This window comes from Lissotriton vulgaris, chromosome 3_1 (assembly GCF_964263255.1).
Source record: "Lissotriton vulgaris chromosome 3_1, aLisVul1.2, whole genome shotgun sequence".
NCBI classification, from domain to species: domain Eukaryota; kingdom Metazoa; phylum Chordata; class Amphibia; order Caudata; family Salamandridae; genus Lissotriton; species Lissotriton vulgaris.
The window spans coordinates 1,325,534,597-1,325,554,477 of record NC_141689.1 but is presented as its reverse complement, the minus strand read 5'-3'; the positions used below and the strand labels follow the sequence as shown (position 1 = coordinate 1,325,554,477).

Below are 19,881 nucleotides of genomic sequence, written 5' to 3'. Positions count from 1 at the left end.
CGCAGCATACAGCCCAGCTGCTCTCGGACTCCGGTCCGGCCCGGAGAGGCGAGGTGGTGAGGTGGTCTCAGCGGGTGGGGTTAGGGTTGGGGGACCTAGTGTAGGAGGGACTGGGCGAGCAGGGGGGTGCCACACACTAACATAGCCACTCAACGCACAGCCTGTATACAGTCCCAGAAGCTAGAACACTCGCTGCTGTAACAAAGCTGCAACAAAGTACCAGTGGTGTTGGACTCAAGAGCTACCAGGAGAGCCCAACCCCAAGCCCAAGCCCAAGCCCTCGGGAAACAATGAGATCAGGAAAAGAGAGGAAGTACACAGCGCCCAAAAGAAAGAAAGCAACACAACTTGACGTCGCAGAGGTCTCGGCCAACGCCAACGCCAACCACAGTTTAAAAACACAAAAACCCCTAAGCATACGGGACTTCTTCAGAAAAACGTCATCAAAGTCCGTGGAATCGCCACAACCACGAGCACAATCTTCGGCAGCAACAACTATTATTCCCCTGGCCCAACCAGGGTCGTTTAATTTGGCCTTGGCGCAACATTGGGCACCTGAAACCGCGAGGGTAATTGAGCCATCAGAGGTCTATATTTTTGGGTCTACCTGTAACGACCATAACAGTAAAAACTCTCAATCTGACCACCTCCTATCGGACACGTTTTCAGTGTCTCCAACAGAGGACCATTGGTCTTGTCAAGCACCTCAAACTCAGCTGGAGAACACTATGTGCTCAACAGAGGTCCAATTAACGCCGCCTCAACCTACTGCAACTTGTGTAGCGACCCCGATCAAGCCTCCTGTGGCCTCTTTTCACCAAACAACGACGGCACAAATCCACGGGCAAGCCAACCCCGAGCACTCCAATTGCAGTCAACAATCCTCAACCCCACAAACAATAATCTCAACAACAGCACCACCAGCTCTGAGTCCCCCATACATGTTATTCTCGCCATCTAGACATACAAAGGACACATTGCAAAGGCAGCCAATACTGCCTGCCCAGAACGATCAGTTCATGACGGACCTGTCCCTTTTTTTCCAAGACTTCTCAGTTCTCCTAGGTCCAGTCTGATCCCAAATGAAAAACAAAATATTGAAGAAAACACCGGGACCAGCGCTTGGCCACAACTTCTACAGACCCTGCAGCAAACAGTTAATGCACTTAATTATCATTCGATAAAACTGGAGGTGCAGGTTGACCTATTAAACACCCTGGCACTATTTACGTCTGGGATCGACAGCAAACTAGACAAATACAATTCCTTAATTTTACGGGTGCAAGCCCCCACGAAGCTTGCCTAATCAACCTGCTGTCGCTCCCCAATCATAGATTCTCTTTCTCTGCTCCCAGAATGCCTAACCACTGTCATAAGGGAAGTAAAGCTGTTGAGGGGAGGAAACGTTTTTACCAAACCGCCACCCCCTACACAGCAAGAACATCTAAAACCTACGGCGGCTCCTGCTAAGCAGAACACAAACACAAATGAATGAGAGGCGCCAAACACAGGAACAACTACTGGCCCAACGAAGCTGAACGGTCATCCCCAGAGCGCTCAACCACAATCAAATCTGACGGCTGAAAACGGCCCCCCTTTGTCACCAATCGGACTTAACAACTTGAGCCTGTGCAAACAAATAGCCCCGTTTCTCAAAGCGAATCCACAGTGGCGGCCCTCCCAGGGCCAGTCTTACCACGTAGTAAGAGAGAGCGTAAACGTCAGCGCAAAGCCAGAAATAAACTAAGGGCAAACCCCAAAATGGTCCATCAGGAACTCTTTCCTATCTTCAAAAAAGCCGAAAATAAAAAATCCCCGTCTAAAACAGTGCCGCAGAGCAAAGGACTATCCCCAAGGGAGTCACCCTGGAAAAACTCACCCAAGAATCTGCGAGGAGCCCACAGGACCAAAGTAAACAAACTATGGCCCCAGAAACAACCGAGGGCAGTGCCCACACAGAAATCACCAGGGTGAGCCCAGAGACGGCAAGTGTAACTGGGCCTAAGACGACACCAGAAAAATCCAGGCCATCGATGGCTCTCGTTTCCCCGGGAAAAGAAAACGCAAGGGCAAGACTCAATTATTCCAAAACCATCTGCAACGATCCTATAGCTCCGACCAGTCACAGTCTATATTCGAAGAGGGCTTCGCAACGACTGTCACAACAGTTATATGAAATCCAAACAGACAGGATAGTCGAAAATCCCAACATTAAGCCCACAAGTGTTCCGGAGTCAATCAACAATGACCCATCGTGCCATCAGATTCTACTGCCCCCCGAATATAAATCTAAAGGGCGGCACGACATTCTCAACAGATTCAATCTGTTAAAACTAGCAGAAGGAATCCCGGGACTAGCTGGACTGACCACAAACAATATAGAATCCATTGAATTCCTCTCCCCTCGAGGAAACCAACCTTCTGAGGTCACTGTGGTGACTTTTTCATCGGCTAGTTGTGTAGGAGCTTTTATTGAACAGAAGCTCACTCTGCGGAACTGGGGAATTAGAGTATACCCGTACTCCACCCCTGGGTATCCTACCTCCCTGCTAACAAGACCGACTTCACCCAGCTATCCGGCAACAACCAACAAAACAGGACGCGTGAGACCCTACTCTGTCTTAAAAAATGCCTCAGGGTCCGACGTTGAAACAAAAGGCCCCCAAAAAGCCAGGGACAATGTAGAACCTAGTTATAGCTGGGGGTGGCTGCCAGCAATCCTGTCATCAAAACACTCAAACTGACAGCCAGCGGGTGAAACACTTGTAGAAACTCACAATCACTCTAGAAAACCCCTCTCAGCGGCGGACACACAGCACAAAAGAGACAACAATCAAGGGCGGCCTCCATTCTCACTGTGTTCATGGAATATCAGTGAACTTCACCCAAAAACTTCAAATGATGACACCATGGCTTTCTTGTGCAAACATGCGGCAATCGCCCTACAGGAAACTTGGGCGACAGAGGGCCGTCCCATAGAAGGATACATTGAATTTCGAAAACCAGCACTCCGGGACAGCCGATTTGGCCACCCCAAAGACGGTTTGTCCATATACATCTCAAACAACCTGAAAGGTGCTCTCAAACGATTTCTTTTCAAAGAAGACTGGTTACTCGGGGTCAAAATTAACCCCTGGAGGAAGCAGCGTTCACTCCTCCACACCCCAGCACCCGTACAAAAAAAGACCACCTGGTCCGACTGTGCGAAATCATGAATGACCTCGCCGCTGAATATCCCAACTCGGACCGCATCATTACGGGAGATTTCAACACAATTCTATTTCAGGGGAATACAGTAGACATGGAAGGGCCGGACCTGACTAACATCATTGAGGCTATGACTCAATCTAAACCTCTGAAGCAAGCCCCAAATATATTAGGTGAGCTCTCTGTGATGAGATTCTACAACCGAGGCTACCTGGTAGTGAATGGAAGGTCAACAAGTGATTCACCTCCAAATTGGACCTGGTCGAACGGAAGAAAAAAGTCTTACTTAGATTTTACTATCTGTAATTCAGAACTACTGTTTAAGTTGAACAGTTTCTGCATCCATCAACGGTCTGAAAGCGATCACAGGCCACAGGTCATCACCTTCACTACAAATCCAGATTTCCATAAAGCGGCTCCTATAACCTACAAGGGAATTCATACTGAAAACCTAAAGCGCCTCAAATGGAATTAATCCAAAAGCCAGAGTGGTTTAAAAACAAGCAAGGACTTCACAACAGGTAGCCTCGATAAAGATGCCAACCCGATATGGAAATGGTTGCAGTTGTGCCTGCACCTGATCAACTCCTATCCAGCGGCTGCGCAGAGATCAAATCGCTCACCACCAGTAGGGGCTGCAACCTCCACAGTCATAAAACCATTAAAGAGAGCAAGGAACATTGCATTGAGGTTGGTTTCAAAATTCCAAGGGAACAGCGCCTTCCTTGCCACATATCACTATGCCCAAAAAGTATTCAGGAGGGCAGTCTCCCAAGAGAAACAGGCTCAGGAAAACCAATATTGGGTAAAATTGGTGTGGGAAAGCAAGCAAAAAAACTCAAGGAAATTCTGGTCCCTTGTTAACCAACCTGAACCTAACAAACTCTGGCTCAGCAAATATCCAGGAAGCAGAATGGGTAACATACTGAACAGATTATTTTCAGGCACAAGACCAGCATGACTGCACCAGACCACCTAGGGCATGCGGGATTGGAGCTGACATATCATTTAATACCTCCCTCGATACAACTCGGGGGCCCACTCCTGCACTTGTACTAACCGAGGAACGAGTTGTCAAAGCAGTGACAAAAGGGAGACAAGATGGAGCACCAGGCCCGAATGGCCTGCCACAAAGGTTATTCAAATCGGACATCCCTTTCTGGTCCACGGTGTTACTAAACCTCCTTAATCACACCTTGAGGACATCGACCATCCCGGACTCATGGCGGGGCGCAATAATTCATCCCATTCACAAAGCTGGATCACGTGCCATGCCGAATAACTACAGATTAATTGCCCTACTGGACATAGAGGCGAAACATTTTGCAGGACTCATTCTGGAGGATTTAAGGCAATGGGCAAAGGACAACGATCTGATTCCTCTGAATCAAACAGGGTTTGTTGCCAATTTAGGAACTACGACAAATGTATTGGCAGTTTCCACTATAATCGACAAAGCTCTATCAACACGCAGGATGGTCTTTTGCTGCTTTGTCGATTTCAAAGCAGCGTTTGATGGAGTGCCTAGGGCGGCCCTCTGGAAAAAACTGACACAGTGGGGTATTCCAAACAAATTACTGAACCCAATCATTCAACTCTACTCTGACACATGGGTTAGAGTGAAGTTAGGGTCCAGCTCGCATCTCTCGCGAAGAATCATGACCTCACGCGGTGTCAAGCAGGGATGCGTGCTGGCCCCCCTTCTCTTTAACCTTTTTATAGCGACCTGTCAAGCACTCTAGACAAGGTAAATAGTCATCCACCCAAAATAGGAGGTGCGGCATTCTGCAACCTTTTATATGCCGATGACCTGGCCCTGTTTAGCCTCACTAGAGATGGGTTACAAAGGCTCCTTGATGCACTATTGCGATACACGTTTGACAATCAATTAGAAATTAATATGGAGAAAACCCTGATAGTCCCATTTGGTAAGAAACGCTACAGTGGCGGTGGTTGGTAAATCAATAAAACAAGTCTTTCGATTGGCCAATCATACAAATATTTAGGCGTCCACTTGGACTCAAGGGGCAGCTTCTCAAAGCAAAGCAGCGTGATCGCAGCTAAAACTACGGCCCTAGTGGTATCCTTGGCCAAACTATCAAAGAAACTTTCAGGTCCAACCCTTGTCCCTTTATTAGAAGTCCTTAGAGCAAAGATCGGGCCAACACTCTCATATGGCATAGAGATCTTTAAAGGCAGAATGAACACTGCCCTAAATAAACACACAACTAAAATCTATAGAAAGGCACTTTATTTGCCGAGCACCGCTTCCCCGGCCCAGATTAGATTAGAGCTGGGATTAAGCAACTATGAAGCCTCTAATATTGGCACCTATCTTAAGCTCTGTCATAAATTAAGACAGGCCGAACCAGGTACATTAGAATCACTAATCTGGAAAGATATCAATGAGACTAATCCAGGGGGAACATTCGGCCGCCTTCTGAATGACTATATCCATCAAATGTCAGTTGCCGACCTTTGGGCTTAACCCCAGTCAGACTGTTTTTAAAAATATAATCAAAAAATGTGTAAGACTGAAATCTCTGGCTACAGATAAAGCTCTTGTCACAAAACATAGTCATTCCTTGGCAGTAGTCAATTCCTACAAACGATTAACCCCTGCTGCCTACCTCTTCACAACATTTTCACTTCACCTAAAGCGCTGTCTGATTGCCCTAAGAATGGGAGATTGGCGCTTTCTTCAAAATCTACCCACCTGGCGCCGTAAGAAGGAGGACACAACATGTAGAGGATGCTTGTCAGCAACAGAAACAATTTTGCATGTGCTCTGCATCTGTCCCTTATTTAATTCTCAACGCAGGTGTCTGCTCAAGCCAGAATGGAACAGGCTGGGAGTTCGGACCTGTAGGCATGCCATTATTGCTGCTTTGTCTCTAGATAATATTGTTTTAAATATAAATTTGGCCAAATTTATTCAGCAAGCATACCGCAACCTAGATAAAATGGACACTCCTGAGGCCTCTGCTCATTGTCAAGACTGAACATGTATTTTAATAGACACTTGTAAAGACCGGGAGGGCTAATCTACAAATTTAAATGTTTTAACTAGCATGCTTACGGTCATATTTTATTTTTCTACTCTTTTAATCATTTTCTACTCCTAAAACTGTACACAATGTGATTTGTGCAATCTTTTAAAGATATGTTTTTATATCTATCGCTGCCCAGGTCCATGACGTCGTTCCAGCCCCCCCCTATAATTGAGAGGGTATCTGGCATGGTGCCCCAAAGGGACATGAGCTTCTCCACCAGTGGCCACTGTAGTGGTGGCGGGGGATACACACAACCAATGGTCACCCTGTTCCCCCCCACACCCCCTACCCCCCACCCTGCCCTGCACAAAAACATATCTGCCCTGTGTGTCAGTCCAGAGTCTATCATGCAATCATGCACATAGGAAACCCGACGGTGTATAAGAATATCAACCGCCCTAGATCCCCTCGGGAATCCAGAGTGGTACACTTGGGTGAACCCAAACCGTGGCATAGTGCTTTCGTGCCGAGTAGGGGAGTCTCCTGAAGTAATAAAACATCCACCCCCGCCCTCTTAGCATATTGGAAGACCGCACCCCGTTTCACCTTGTCCAACACGCCCGCACATTCCAACTCCGTATACTCAAGGAGCCGGGGCCTACCCGTCCTCCCCTCTCAGCAGTGGACATAAGACTATATTACTGTGTAGACTACAGGTGTCCTGGTGACTCAGCATGCAAAGATCATGACTAACATATAGCAGCGAAACATGCACAAACAATCCCCTCCACCCCGATCCCAAACACCAATCCCCCCCCTCCACCCCCCACCCTGTACCTCCCAAACATGGAAGCACCTGTCGCGGTCTGATCGCAGCCTAGTCCCCAACGGGGGGACAAGAACCACCCCTCCAATGGATCCCCAAGTGACGACCCATAACAGGGTTCTCACTCCCTCCCACCCCTTCCTACTGGGTCAGGCTCCCAGCCCCAGATAACTGCACACCTGAGTGTCCATGATTACTAGATACACAGTTCTAGACTGGAGTCCCATGTTTCATGTTGCTTCCGGCTGCTGTTCAGGTGCCGGATCCCCTTGTCGAAGTGCTGAGCCAGAGCGTGAGCTGCGACCAGATTTTGATCCCTTGCGGCGGTGCCGTTGCCTCCGAAGCCCCTCATGGACCACTCCACTCGAGGAGGAATCAGATTCTCCACCCTGGGCCGTGTTGACTCAAATTTTCACCGTCTCGTCTGTCCATTGGAATACTTCCTCAGGGGAATCAAAGAACAGCGTGCTGGACTTATAGATAACTCACAACCACGCCGGGTAAAGCAAGGCATACTGGAGTTTAAGGCCCCGGAGACGGGCTTTAGCTGCAAGAAAAGATTGACGCTGCTGCACCAGCCGTGTGTAGTCCGGGAAGATGAGGATCGTTGCCTGCCGCCTAATGGTGTCTCGGTTGGAGTAATTCAGAAATTTGGCGATCGGCCGTGGGTGTGCTCCAGCTGGGGGCTTCTGCATGAGAGCATGGTGGGCCCGCTCCACCACAAAGCAGCGAGACAGAGCTTCCGAGGGAAGCCAGCCCTCCAGCCACTGGGCCAGAAAGCGCTCCGCGTTGTCACCCTCCGTTCCCTCCGGAAATCCCACAAAGCGTAGGTTGTTCCGCCGAGCACACCCTTCTGCATCCTCGACCCTCATGGCTAGGCCCTTTTGAATTTTTTCCGTGGCCGCGGACATGTCATCTTCCACCTCGGATATGCGAGTCTGTGCCGGTGATCCCCTCCACTGCGTTCCTCAGGTCCTGGCGGAGCAATGTAACATCGGACCCAACGGCCCCAATCTTGGTGTCTAGCGTGTCCCTGGACTGTGTTATGGCCACCAGCAGCGCTGTATTATCTGCCGCCGAGTTCTGCGACCCCCCCCCCCCCCGCCGCCTGCCGCCTGGCCTGCCTCTGTGAATTTGTCAAGGGTCCCTTGCTTGGAGTGGCCGCCACCAGTGCGATCCCGCGTCATAGTGGTCGTGCAAGATATTTCTGGCAATAGGACTCCTCACTCCAGCACCCGTCAAAGCCGGCAAGGCAGAGATCTGGTAGTCCAACAGGTAAGTCAGCAAGCCGGCTCCTCTCCTCCACTGAAGGTTATCACTCTAGTCCGTGCACCGTGGCCCGTACCGACCACCGACTCACTCCCGTAGGCCTTCCGAACACAGCAGCGGGATCGCCAGCAGCCCCCAGACCTCACCAGGGCCATGTCGCAAAGACAGCCACACCAGGCCGCTATGTCCGCCGCACCCACAATCGCCGCTGCCTGACTAGGCCGCTGAGCACCCCAGAGTCAGGGCCACCACCACCTTACAGGAGGTCCATGCGATATGTTCGGGGGGGGGGGGAGAGCAGGCGCCCTTGCCCCCTGACTCCCTGTGCCCTCAACCCCACACCACGATGCATCCGGTCCAGTAAGCTGACCGCCCAGGACCCCCAAATCTTGCCAGACGTCTTTGTGGGCAGCTCAGGATCTCCGGATGGCGGCACGCCAAGTCTCTCCACTCCACCAACCTTTGAGAATAGAAGGTCACCCCGCTGCTCAATGGGGGGGGAACGCACCTCGGTCCCAGTGTGTTTCAATATGGCAGCCTCTATGTGCCTCTCAGCACCCGGGCTACGCAGGCCGACCCGACTGGCCGGCCGCCCCACCACGCCTCCGCCGGCAATGTCGCCTCACCGCTCCAGATGCTCTGACGCGGCCTGCAGGAAACACCACTATCGGCCCAGGGTATGGAAAATGGCCGCCGTCCTCCACCGGGCCGTCCGTTTTCTCTGTGCACCTCTTCCGGCACGTAGTTTCAACTGCCCCACAGCAGAGCCAGGTAGCGCAGTCCGCCGCCGGGTACTCCTCCACCGGGTGGCCCCCAACCCCCGGATGGTGAATTGGGGAAGCGCCACTCCGCGCCGGGGCACCAGCGCACCTCTGCCGGCCCCAAGAACCACGGCCCCGGCCAGGCGCTGCACTCCAGGCCCCGGCTCCTCCTCCGCCGACTCTCACCAGGCCGCCCCCTCACTGCAGGTCGCCGCACCACGCTCCGCGAGCCCCCAGAGAGATCGGAGGGTCGCCGATCGATAGCTCAGGGTCTTCGGCAACCGGTGAGCAAGTGATGACGCTCAGGGCAGGATTTATATACCGGATATCTGAAGGCTGGCTGGAGCGAGCCTAAAACACAGCCGCCATCGTTGCCGGACAAGCCACGCCCCCCTCCCCCCCCCCCCCACCACCCTGCATTTTTGTAATTTATAGACGTCTGCTTTTTAAAGGGTTCAGTACTGAGTGGAAGAGCTCTTTTTAGGTCCTTGGCTCACCTGATTTATGTGCTTGTCATACTGGATGTAAACCGTACCACTATTTCTCAAAGGCAGCTGAGCATTTTTTTCATTTGTGCTTTCAGAAAAAAAGAAATCAAAGAAACGACACTGTCATGAAGAGGATAATGACGAAGATGAAATCCCCATCAATGAGTCCCAAGAAGCTGTCCCATCTGCAGCAGGGAAGCAGGTGGAGGAATCATTAATTAGGCAGGATGAATATGGAGCGAAAGATTACCGGATCCAGATGCCGCTGAAGGGGGACCACTCCTCCCGTCCGCTCTGGGTGGTAGGTTTCCAGTTTCTCTGAAACATGTACTTGATTTCAATTCATCCTAGAGCTACATAAAACGTTGACTGGTGTACTTGTTGGCGTAAAAAAAAATATATATATATGTGCAAATGATTTATGGAAGCCTTAACTATAAAGACATTTCATTGATTCTGACTCCACAAAAGCTCATTTCTATCCCATTTTACATTTTTGAATCTGCATAGTCCTGTCAAAATGTACCTTGATGAACAATGACCAACCATGTTAAACATACCCATCTAGTCTTCCCATTCTCGGTCTGCCAGAGCACCAATCCGTGTACTTCGGTACCAGTTCTTTCCTTACCCTCTCATTGTTATTACTCTCCTTTCTCAGTCTTAAACTAATTTCGATTTTTTTTCTAGTTTTAGACAATTCCCCTTGTTTATGTATTATTTGTAGTCATCTGTGTTCTGGTAAATTGAATTTGCGTTTAATACAACCTAATTTTTCTATCCGGTTGTGTGCCAGCATTTCCCAAATTATACAGAAAGCCTTAAAGGGTTTTGCTTAAGAATAGTTTTGCCATAACGTACTGCCGGGAAATAAACGTGATAAATTTAGCCCGAGAACATAGTGGCATTTTTGCAACACATGAGTAATATTGAAGACAGTAGAGGTATTTTCTTTTTGTTTTTAAAGCGCTGAAAACGCCTACAGTGGTCTATAAATGCATTTGCTCTATTATTACAATACCGACTATGTTTGTTCTTAAAGTGTCTGTCTGTGGGCCGTCTTTCCATTTGGCTCATAAATCATGTTGCAACTATGATCTGTTGTTAGAAGATTAATTTTTGTAGTTTTGTTCATGAGAAACCATTTTTTCTGATGTTTAACCAACAAAACAAAAATGAATGTGGAAAACGTTAAATAAATTGTAAAGATTGTAGACACGAGTAGCTCTGTACAAAGCCTGATAGACCTACCAAATACTGTGTGCACAGAGACTGAAGGTAAAGCTTGTCCAGTGCCCCAAAACAAGTATGCTTAAAAGCACCAAACCTGTACACATTTTTAATGCTGAAACATTTTGCTTAGGTCTTTCTGTGCATTGAAACAGTTGTATGAGTTTACACATTTCCATAAGGTCATGTGCTCGGAAATGGCGCTTGGCTGAAAATACATGCCTGTTTGTTGCCGACATTCCCATCTCAAAGCTAATTAAGTTTTAAATCTAGAGGCATTTAGCGCATTTTGCTCTGCACCTTTGATGAAGAAAACTGGCCCCCACGGGGTGTCTTTTATACCGGCAAACTGATGCTTCCGTCGTGTACTCGATTGCTCCAGGTGGCAGAGGAAATTCTTGCTTCATCCCCCTTACATAGAATGTAAGGACCACTCCTTCCTCCATAGTGAAGTGCATATCAGTTACCAGACTGTGGATCCAGAGTGTTCTCCAAAGTGAGGCATGTCCACTGAATCTCTCTAGAATTGTCTCCAAGCTCTCACTCGTTATTTATAATTATTAGTGACAAAATCGCCCAAGTACATAAGACCCTCTTTGTCTATTTGGGAAGGACAATGCATTCCCAAAGATCAAATCAAGCCCGTGAGTGAGAACAGTACTGACTTGGTCCAGTTGATGCTGATCCCAGAGTATTTACTGTAGATCTCAACAATGTGTAGGAATCTGTTTTTTCATCGGACCATAAACCTGAGGGAGGCTTTCCAACTTCAATCCCTTATGTCTGGCACCTAGGCAAAAGGTCTGTGTACCCAAGTCCTCTTGTAATACTTGACAGAAATCCTAACCCAGCTTCGGCATTGCTGTGGGTTTCCGGAAAATATGTTCACAGCCTTTCTATAGGTTGGGGTCAGGGAGGCTATTTTTCTGATATGATTTCCATGGTCTCCCATTCTGGTAACCCTACGCAGCTGCATAGCAACTCATGGGGTCTAGCCTGGATTGGTCCGTCTTTAAATTGGAATGATGTTTTCATCGATACCACCCCCCACCTTGACCCTGTAGTGGTTGCTGAGTATGCAAGGGTGGTGTACCTTCTCCATACATAAAAAGTAAAACATGTTACCCACCAAGTATGTCTCTTGAAGCAGTAATACCTCTTCTTCTCCAGTATTGGATCTTTCATAGATTCACATGCTTGAATCCTCCCCGTCGTCGTAGTGGGAGTCCCACAGTATCCTTATAAAAGCAGTAGATACTATCATAGGCTACAGTGCAATGGACAGTCACTGCAATAGCCAATCTACTTACTTTTGTTTAAAAAAAAAAAAAAAAGTACCAAACTTAAGTAATAGCCAATCTGGCGACAGCACCCTGTAGAACAGTCCAAAGAGAGGCAGAGTTCCTCAGATTTTCTACTGCACGTAGTGTGACAGGGGGTCTTCCTGAGCTCTGCTCAGTTTTTCTTTCAAAACTACAAGATATCTTCTAAAAAATGTCGGATTCTTCAAAGAAAGGTCACTTCAGGTCATGTGGAACATGAGGAAAGAAGAGGTTCCATGCTGAAGATCCCCATAAGAACTGCATTTACTGCTTGTACCCACAGCATAAGTTAAAGACTGCAACATTTGTAGAACTTTCTCTACCAAAACCCTTAAAGATGGAGAGGGTAGGTTGTTGATTTGGCTGCAGAGATTTAAAAGTAAATCTGATGATGAGGGACGCTCTACCGTCTCCAGTGTTTGATCTTTCATAGATTCACATGCTTGAATTATCCCTGTCGTCGTAGTGGGAGTCCCACATTATCCTTGTAAAAGCAGTAATTAATATTGCCATAGGCTACAATGCAATAAACATTCACCGCAATAGCCTATCTATTTTCTTTTGTAAAAAAGAACCAAACTGAAGTAGCAGCCAATCCGGCGACAGCACCCTGTAGAACACTCTTAAAGGTTAGGTTCCTCAGATTTTCTACCACATTTCGTGTGATAGGGAGTCTCTCTGAGCTCTGCTTAGTTTCTTCAATTTACCAGATTTCTTCTCTACTGTCTATACCCCCAGCATAAGGTAAAGGACTGCAAGATTTGTAGAACCTTCTCAACGAAAACCCTTTAAGATAGAAAGGGTAGGTGTTAGAAATGGGATTTCTGGTTGGCTAAGGCTTGCGCCAAAGCCAGGCAGAAACCGCCATTTTAAGTCAGGGCAAGGAAGTCACCCGCCAAGATAACCCCTGCTCACCCTCTTGGTAGCTTGGCACGAGCAGTCAGGCTTATCTCAGAGGCGATGTGTAAAGTATTTGCGCACGCACCCACCAGCAACAACATCCAAGGCCCCCCACAAAAGGAACTCCACACAAGGTATATGTAAAAATAGCCTTTGTATTACAAAACACATTAGACAGTAAACACACACACTTTACAATTTGCCAGAGGCACGGGCAGAATTCACAGGGGATTTTGTACATGGGACAGGGTCACATGGACCACTGTCACGAATAAGCACTTTTAGACCTAGAATACTTGGTAGAAATAGCACTTTGTAGGGATAACCCTTAGCACATAGAACATTTCATAACTGTAGCACCAAATAACACATGTAGCACACAACCAGTAACCACTGGCAAAAGGTAAGTACCGCCTACGCAACCCTAACCACCTTAGGAGAATGTCACGCAGGGAACCAGGAACTCACTAGCAACACCTGTACTAGGATGGAACAACCACCTAAGTATCAAATCCTCAGTCAAAAAAGATGCCTTCCGGGCCTCCTTAAAGTATAAACTCGCGGTTCGTAACACCAAAAGCCTATTCTTTGACGAAAGAATAAAAAAATCCTCATGTTCTGCCAGGGAAACCTTCATCATCCTAAAAGAACTACTCAAAGTACCAGAGCCTACTCCAGGGAATTTCTCAAATCCCAACTCCCCTGAGGACAAATGCCAAAAATTAGCAAAATACTTTGACGAGAAAATCCAGAAAATTCTCGCCACTCTACCCCCTGCCGGCCACAGCTCTAACGACGCGGGATGCTTCAAACCTGTCCCAGCCACCATCCACCTTAACACCTTCGGCCCTATAACCAACGAAGAGGTCTCAACCACGTTTGCCTCGATCAAAAGTGGCTCCCCCAGTGACCCGGTGCCCATCCGAATTCTTAAAAAAGTGTCTCCCACAATCACCCCCCCTCTCACTGACCTCATCAACTTATCTTTACTTCAGGGTAAGGTCCCCCCCAGCTGGAAAGCGGCCGTTGTCAAGGCCCTCCTGAAAAAACCTCTCCTGGACCCCTTAGATATGGCCAATTACAGGCCAATCTCCCTCCTCCCCGCTGTTAGTAAAATCGCAGAAAAATTTGTAAATAAAAAGCTCTCCCAGTATCTGGAGTCTAACAACCTGCTCAAAAGCTCGCAGACTGGATTCCGCCCGGGTCAGGGCACGGACACCGCCCTCCTGGCGGCAGTGGAGGAGGCCAGATGCATTCTGGACGCAGGAGGATCAGTGGCAGTGATCCTCCTGGACCTCAGTGCGGCCTTCGACACTGTCAACCACCAGGTCCTTATCCAGCGACTCAGACACAGCGGCGTGGAGGGCACTGCCCTTGCGTGGCTCGCATCATTCCATCAATGTCTGTGACAGTATCTCCAAATTTGTTGAAGAAACAGAATACCTTGCACCTAACCAAGCGGGTTTCCGCCCATGTCATTCAACTGAGGCAGTTATCCTTTCAGTACAAAATACCTTGAGGCGGAATGCGGATAAGGGGATCCACCAGGCCCTGGTGCTACTGGACCTTTCGGCTGCGTTCGACACGGTTGACTATACCATCTTGGTCAACCGTGTCGAACAAGCAGGTCTCAGTGGCCCTGCGCTGAGCTGGATCCGCTCATTCATTACCGGCCGCACTCAATCTGTTAGATTGGGCTCTTTCACAGCTCCCACTATACCTACCACCTGTGGAGTACCTCAGGGCTCATCATTGTCACCTTTACTTTTTAATTTATACCTACGCCCCCTACTGTACTCTCTTAGGAAAGCGAAAGTTACCATCTTCAACTATGCAGATGACTTGCAGCTCATCTTCCCTTTAAACACCAAGGACTCAGTGGAGGAATTTCAAAATACCATGTCTCATATCCAGAGTTGGATGAGCTGCAATCATTTGAAACTCAACCCAGGCAAGACTAAATTGGTCTTGCCTGGGCAGAGTGCACTTAGTTGGAACCCTAGCTTTTGGCCATCTAGCATGGGGGCCCCTCCCTCTAAGTCTTCTTCAGTTAAAAGTTTGGGAGTTCTTATCAGCGAGGATCTGTCCCTGAAAAGACAGGTAGGCGCGGTGGTGTCATCCAGCTTCTTTCAACTGAAGAAAATCAAGAAAATTGCCTGCTTTTTTTCTCCGGCTGCCCTTACTCAGATCGTCATTGCCCTGGTCCTGTCTAGACTGGACTTCTCCAACAGCCTTTACCTCGGGCTCCAAATTGGAGAGTTAAAACGCCTCCAGCTGGTTCAAAACCAGGCTGCCAGACTTATTCTGAACCTCTCTAAAAGGCAGTCTGTCAGATCAGGGTTGAAACAGCTACACTGGCTGCCTGTCGAGCAGCGAGTAGCTTTTAAAACGGGGTGCATCTTATTTAAGTCCCTACATGACTCTGGCCCTCAGTTTATCAGAGATCTATTCATCAGATATGACCCTTCCCGCAATCTCCGGTCCACTCACAAATCCCTTCTGATCGTCCCCTCTTATAAGAGGAAGCGTCTTGGAGGTTGCTGCTTTCACCATCTTGCAGCCACCTTCTGGAACTCCCTTCCTCTTCAACTGAAACTGAGCGATAACATTCTGAGTTTCAGACACTCCCTCAAAACCTGGCTATTCTCCCAGGCTTATTGCTAAGCTGCTTAATCTCTATTTTTAACCGATGCGCTGTGTTCCTTCCTATAGCGCCATGAAGCCCCAGGGCGTACGAGCGCTTAATAAATTAATATTAACATTAACATTAACATTCCTTAACCACCACTCTTTCCAGGTCTGGGAGAACGACATCGCTCTCCGACAATCCCCCTCCAATGTGGAGTGCCACAGGGCTCTTCATTAAGCCCGACATTATTTAATGTCTACATGTCCCCATTGGAGGAGGTGGTTACCCCGTTTGGTGGGAAAATCATCAGCTACGCGGATGACACCCAGTTAGTGGTGTCCCTATCCCATCCCAGCCAAGAACCAGCGAACCTCCACAGCTGCCTCTCCGAAATCCAGGGGTGGATAAACAACTCAGCGTTGAAACTCAACGGGTCCAAGACGGAAATCTTGCTCCTTGGGCAAAATAAGCTTTCTCTTCCCCCCAATATCTGTCTCCCCTGCTTGGGTGAACCCCCTTCACCCAAAATCGAGATCAAGAGCCTGGGAATCTGGCTTGAGAGTGACCTGTCCTTCAAAACCCAGGCCAAGAAAACCGCTGGGACCTGTTTCGGGCTCCTCAGATCAGTTAGGAAAATCCTGCCTCTGCTACCTCCCATCTCCCGTAAATTGCTCATCCAGGGCCTCATTCTATCTAGGCTGGATTACAGCAATGACATCTATCTGGGTGCACCCGAAGCCGCCTTTAACAAATTACAAAGGATCCAGAACGCCGCAGCCCGGCTTCTCACCAACACCTCGGCTAGATCCTCGGCCAAACCAGCTCTGAAGCTCCTCCACGGGCTCCCGGTGAGAGAAAGAGTGAAATTCAAAGCTCTTTGTTTGGCTCATAAAACCCTACAGGACAAAGGTCCCCCCATTCTTAAAAACTTTATCAGGCCCTACAAGGCTGCTAGATCCCTCCGCTCTGACCACGAACATCTCATCACAGTTCACAGAGGCGCGCACAGGAGGACTGCGCTTCTCCGTGAACACAGCCATCCTCTGGAACTCCCTCCCCCGCAAACTAAGGACGGAACAAGACCACCTCCGGTTTACGAAATTACTGAAAACGCACCTCTTTCCCTGATTCTAATCTCCCCCCCCCCCCCCTCTTTTTGTCCCTGCTTTCCCCCCTCTTGTGCTGTCCGGATCTTTAGCGCTGGGATGCTTTCGGGTTACTAGGCGCTCTACAAAACCCTTATAATAATAATATCACTATACATTTAGGGGTATAGGCATAAGAACATTACACATGATGCATCACAACATTCAGAGGTATAGGGAAAAACACATGATGCATAAACATACATTCAGCGGTGTAGAAAAGAAACTTTGAACATGATGCATGAAAACACATTCAGAGGTACCAGAACACAGGGTGCGCAGCACATACAACACACAGTACATTTCCTAGTCACCCTAAGGAGCACATAGCTCACAACAAAGTCCAGGTTGTGCCACTGCGCCAAAAACCTAAACGTAGCAGCTGCCCACTACTTGCTGGGCAGCTGGGGACAGGGATAGAAGAGGGCCTAAACTCTGCAGCTGGCACTAAGTGCTGCACAGCTGGGGAAGTCCAGCGTAGGGATGAATGAGTGCGACTCAGTCCTAAGTCCAAAGAACAAGTCCCCTAGAAAGAGAAGAACCTAAAGAGGTGCAGCTGCCCACTACTTGCTAGGCAGCTGTAGAATCAAGACTGCGGCATGGGCCCTCACTGGCCCCCAGGACAAAGACTGCGCAAAAGGTTGGGGCCCTTGGGCTCTGGAACAAACATATGTGCATCTTGGGAGCCCTCTAGGCTCTAGGAATGAACAGTGCACCACGTAGGAGCCCTCTGGCTCAGAAACAACTGGGTGACTTGGAGCACTCTGGCTCCTTAAGGAAATAAATGCCCCCATCGTTGGAGCCCTCTAGGCTCTGAAAATCAGCATGTGGCCCCTGGGGCACTCGTGGCTAAAAATACAATAATGCCCCCGGGAGTCTCGTGGGCTTAATAATACAATAATGCCATAGTTGGAGCCCCACTCGGTGGACTCAAAATACAAAAAATGCCCCTGGAGCCTCTCGTGGGCCCTCAAGTAAGATATGCCCCTCGTTGGAGCCTCGTAGGCTCAGGAAGAACGGTGGGGCAGCCACTGCCATCCGGAGCCGCCCTATCTCTGTGGTCACCGGGGCAGCTGAGGTAATTAGAATTTTTATGGTCAAATATGTCCCCTACCGTGTACCCCAACGACTCCATGTACGTGCTCAAAGTGCATGTAATTTCCCTCCTCGACCAGCTATGAAGGCGCAAATACATTTGCGTCCGACGTTAACATGTCCCCTATCAGATCCACCATGAATGGAGTGGTAATTCGGTTCTTAAGTATGCCATGCCAACGTCTTTACATGGTGCACTTTTCACGTTTCTGGCTCAATTGAGCTAGGCCCTGAACTCGAGGCTCGAAACCTCTTCTCAAGTCATCTCTGCCTCTGAAAGCTGCAGCCCGGATCTGCATCCATGACCTTTACCTTACTCCCTGCTCGGCGAGCGGTGCCTGGCTCGGCCTGCCTGCCTGCCAAAGACAGTGTTTTGCCTTCAAGTTATCTGTTCAGCTCCTCAAATACATTCCAGTCCAGTGAAATAGGTAAACAGTTCCCCGGTTGCAGGGTAAAGAGTCAAGCCTTCCTGTCTCTATGCAAGTAATTCATTGCTCCCGTTACCATGGTAGGCCCATGGCCCCCGCACATTGCACGTAGTCACATATGCACGCACTAACAGTCAGTAAAGAATAGCCTCTGCCCGAGAGACTTTCACCTCTAGATAGTACAGTTCTCCAAACACAAGATATCAGATATGATTTGGGTCTAGGTTGTTCTGACACGCCAGACTTCTGTCTCCACTCAGTAGGGTTAAATGTCAAGTCCCCTGCACCCTCCAACTTCACGTCAAATTCACGTCATGCCGCCTGCGCGCGCATCTATGCCATAGGTTTCTGCTGACACTGCAGGATTCCTCTATGAATCCACCCACTTGTGACACTTTTCAAATGACGTTTCTAGCACACACCTCCGTGTACGCCCTCATGCACGCCTTCTGTTACGCACATGTGTTCTTATCTCGTTTCTCTCAGCTGTTACGCCTTCTGTATCCATCACCATTGTATGCTTTTACTATATATATTGTGCACTGTTAATAAAGTATTGTCTATCCCTTCCTGAACCCTAGTGGTGATGGAACATGATACCATGGTTCGAACCATTCCATTATTGGAATAAAACCCTTATAACTCAGACTCCACGGACTCTGCCTCTCATTTTTGATTGAGCTATTTTTTTGAACTTATACCGCATAGAAATTAAGTATACGGTAAATATTTATTTACCACATAATTTGGCGCCCGAATAGGGACCCCCTCCCCACCCCACGCGCCGGCGATGTCGCAGGCCTCGCCCCCTGCCACAGCCGTGACGGACTTCTACGCGTACCCGCAGGTTTTCCTGTATCTCCCTCAGGCCTACGGAGGTGACGGAGACTGCGATCGACATCCAGACGAGGCGGTGAGGAGTGCGGAGGATCCCGACCAGAGCCCAGCCGAGAGAGCAAGGTCCGAAGTGTCTAGAGGCCCACCAGTTCTGAAGTACCTGCGTCACGTGTCGAGTCCAGTCCAGTCCGGTCCAGTCCAGACGAGTTTCTGAGGCCTTCTGTTCCGTGCTTCCCGGTGAGTACCGTTGCTGGGGACGCATCAAGACGGGTGCATTAATTTGTATCCGGTCAAGACGGGTTTGGGTACACAGACCTGGTCTGCACTGTTTTAGCAGTGTATCTGTACTGTTTAGCAGTATATCAAGAAATTCTTGTATTTTACGATTCAATTTTGTTCTCGTTATAGAAGTAGTGGGTAGTCAATATATGTTCGAAATGTTTCAATGTGGTTAATGTCGTGGTATGAGTGAATGTTTGCATTTTTACTGTGTTTATTGTGTATAGTGTCTCGATCGAAGTAGCAATGCCTTTGTTCTCGAAGTTACGACAGATAGGGACTAGGAAAGGGATTCTTGAAGAAGCAGTTCCCATCCCACCCAGGGACACTCCTGGACATTTTATGTACCACAAGCACGGCTTAGATGCCATATTATATCTAGATTTGTGGGTGGACTACACGAAGGACTTGGCAGAGAATCAGAGATGGCCCGTTACAGGGACGTGGGATGCCGAGTGCATCATGAGAGTAG

The 19,881-nt window shown here is 48.7% G+C and overlaps 1 protein-coding gene across 3 annotated transcripts in view; it reads left to right on the top strand.

Moving 5' to 3' along the window:
• Positions 1-19,881, top strand: part of ERCC3 (ERCC excision repair 3, TFIIH core complex helicase subunit) — a 1,672,020-nt gene that overhangs the window by 71,281 nt on the left and 1,580,858 nt on the right. For all 3 annotated transcript variants that reach the window (XM_086961802.1, XM_086961803.1, XM_086961804.1), the window contains one exon: positions 9,640-9,845. In XM_086961802.1, coding sequence (XP_086817928.1) covers positions 9,640-9,845 — 206 coding nt within the window. The remainder of the gene's footprint in view (positions 1-9,639; positions 9,846-19,881) is intronic.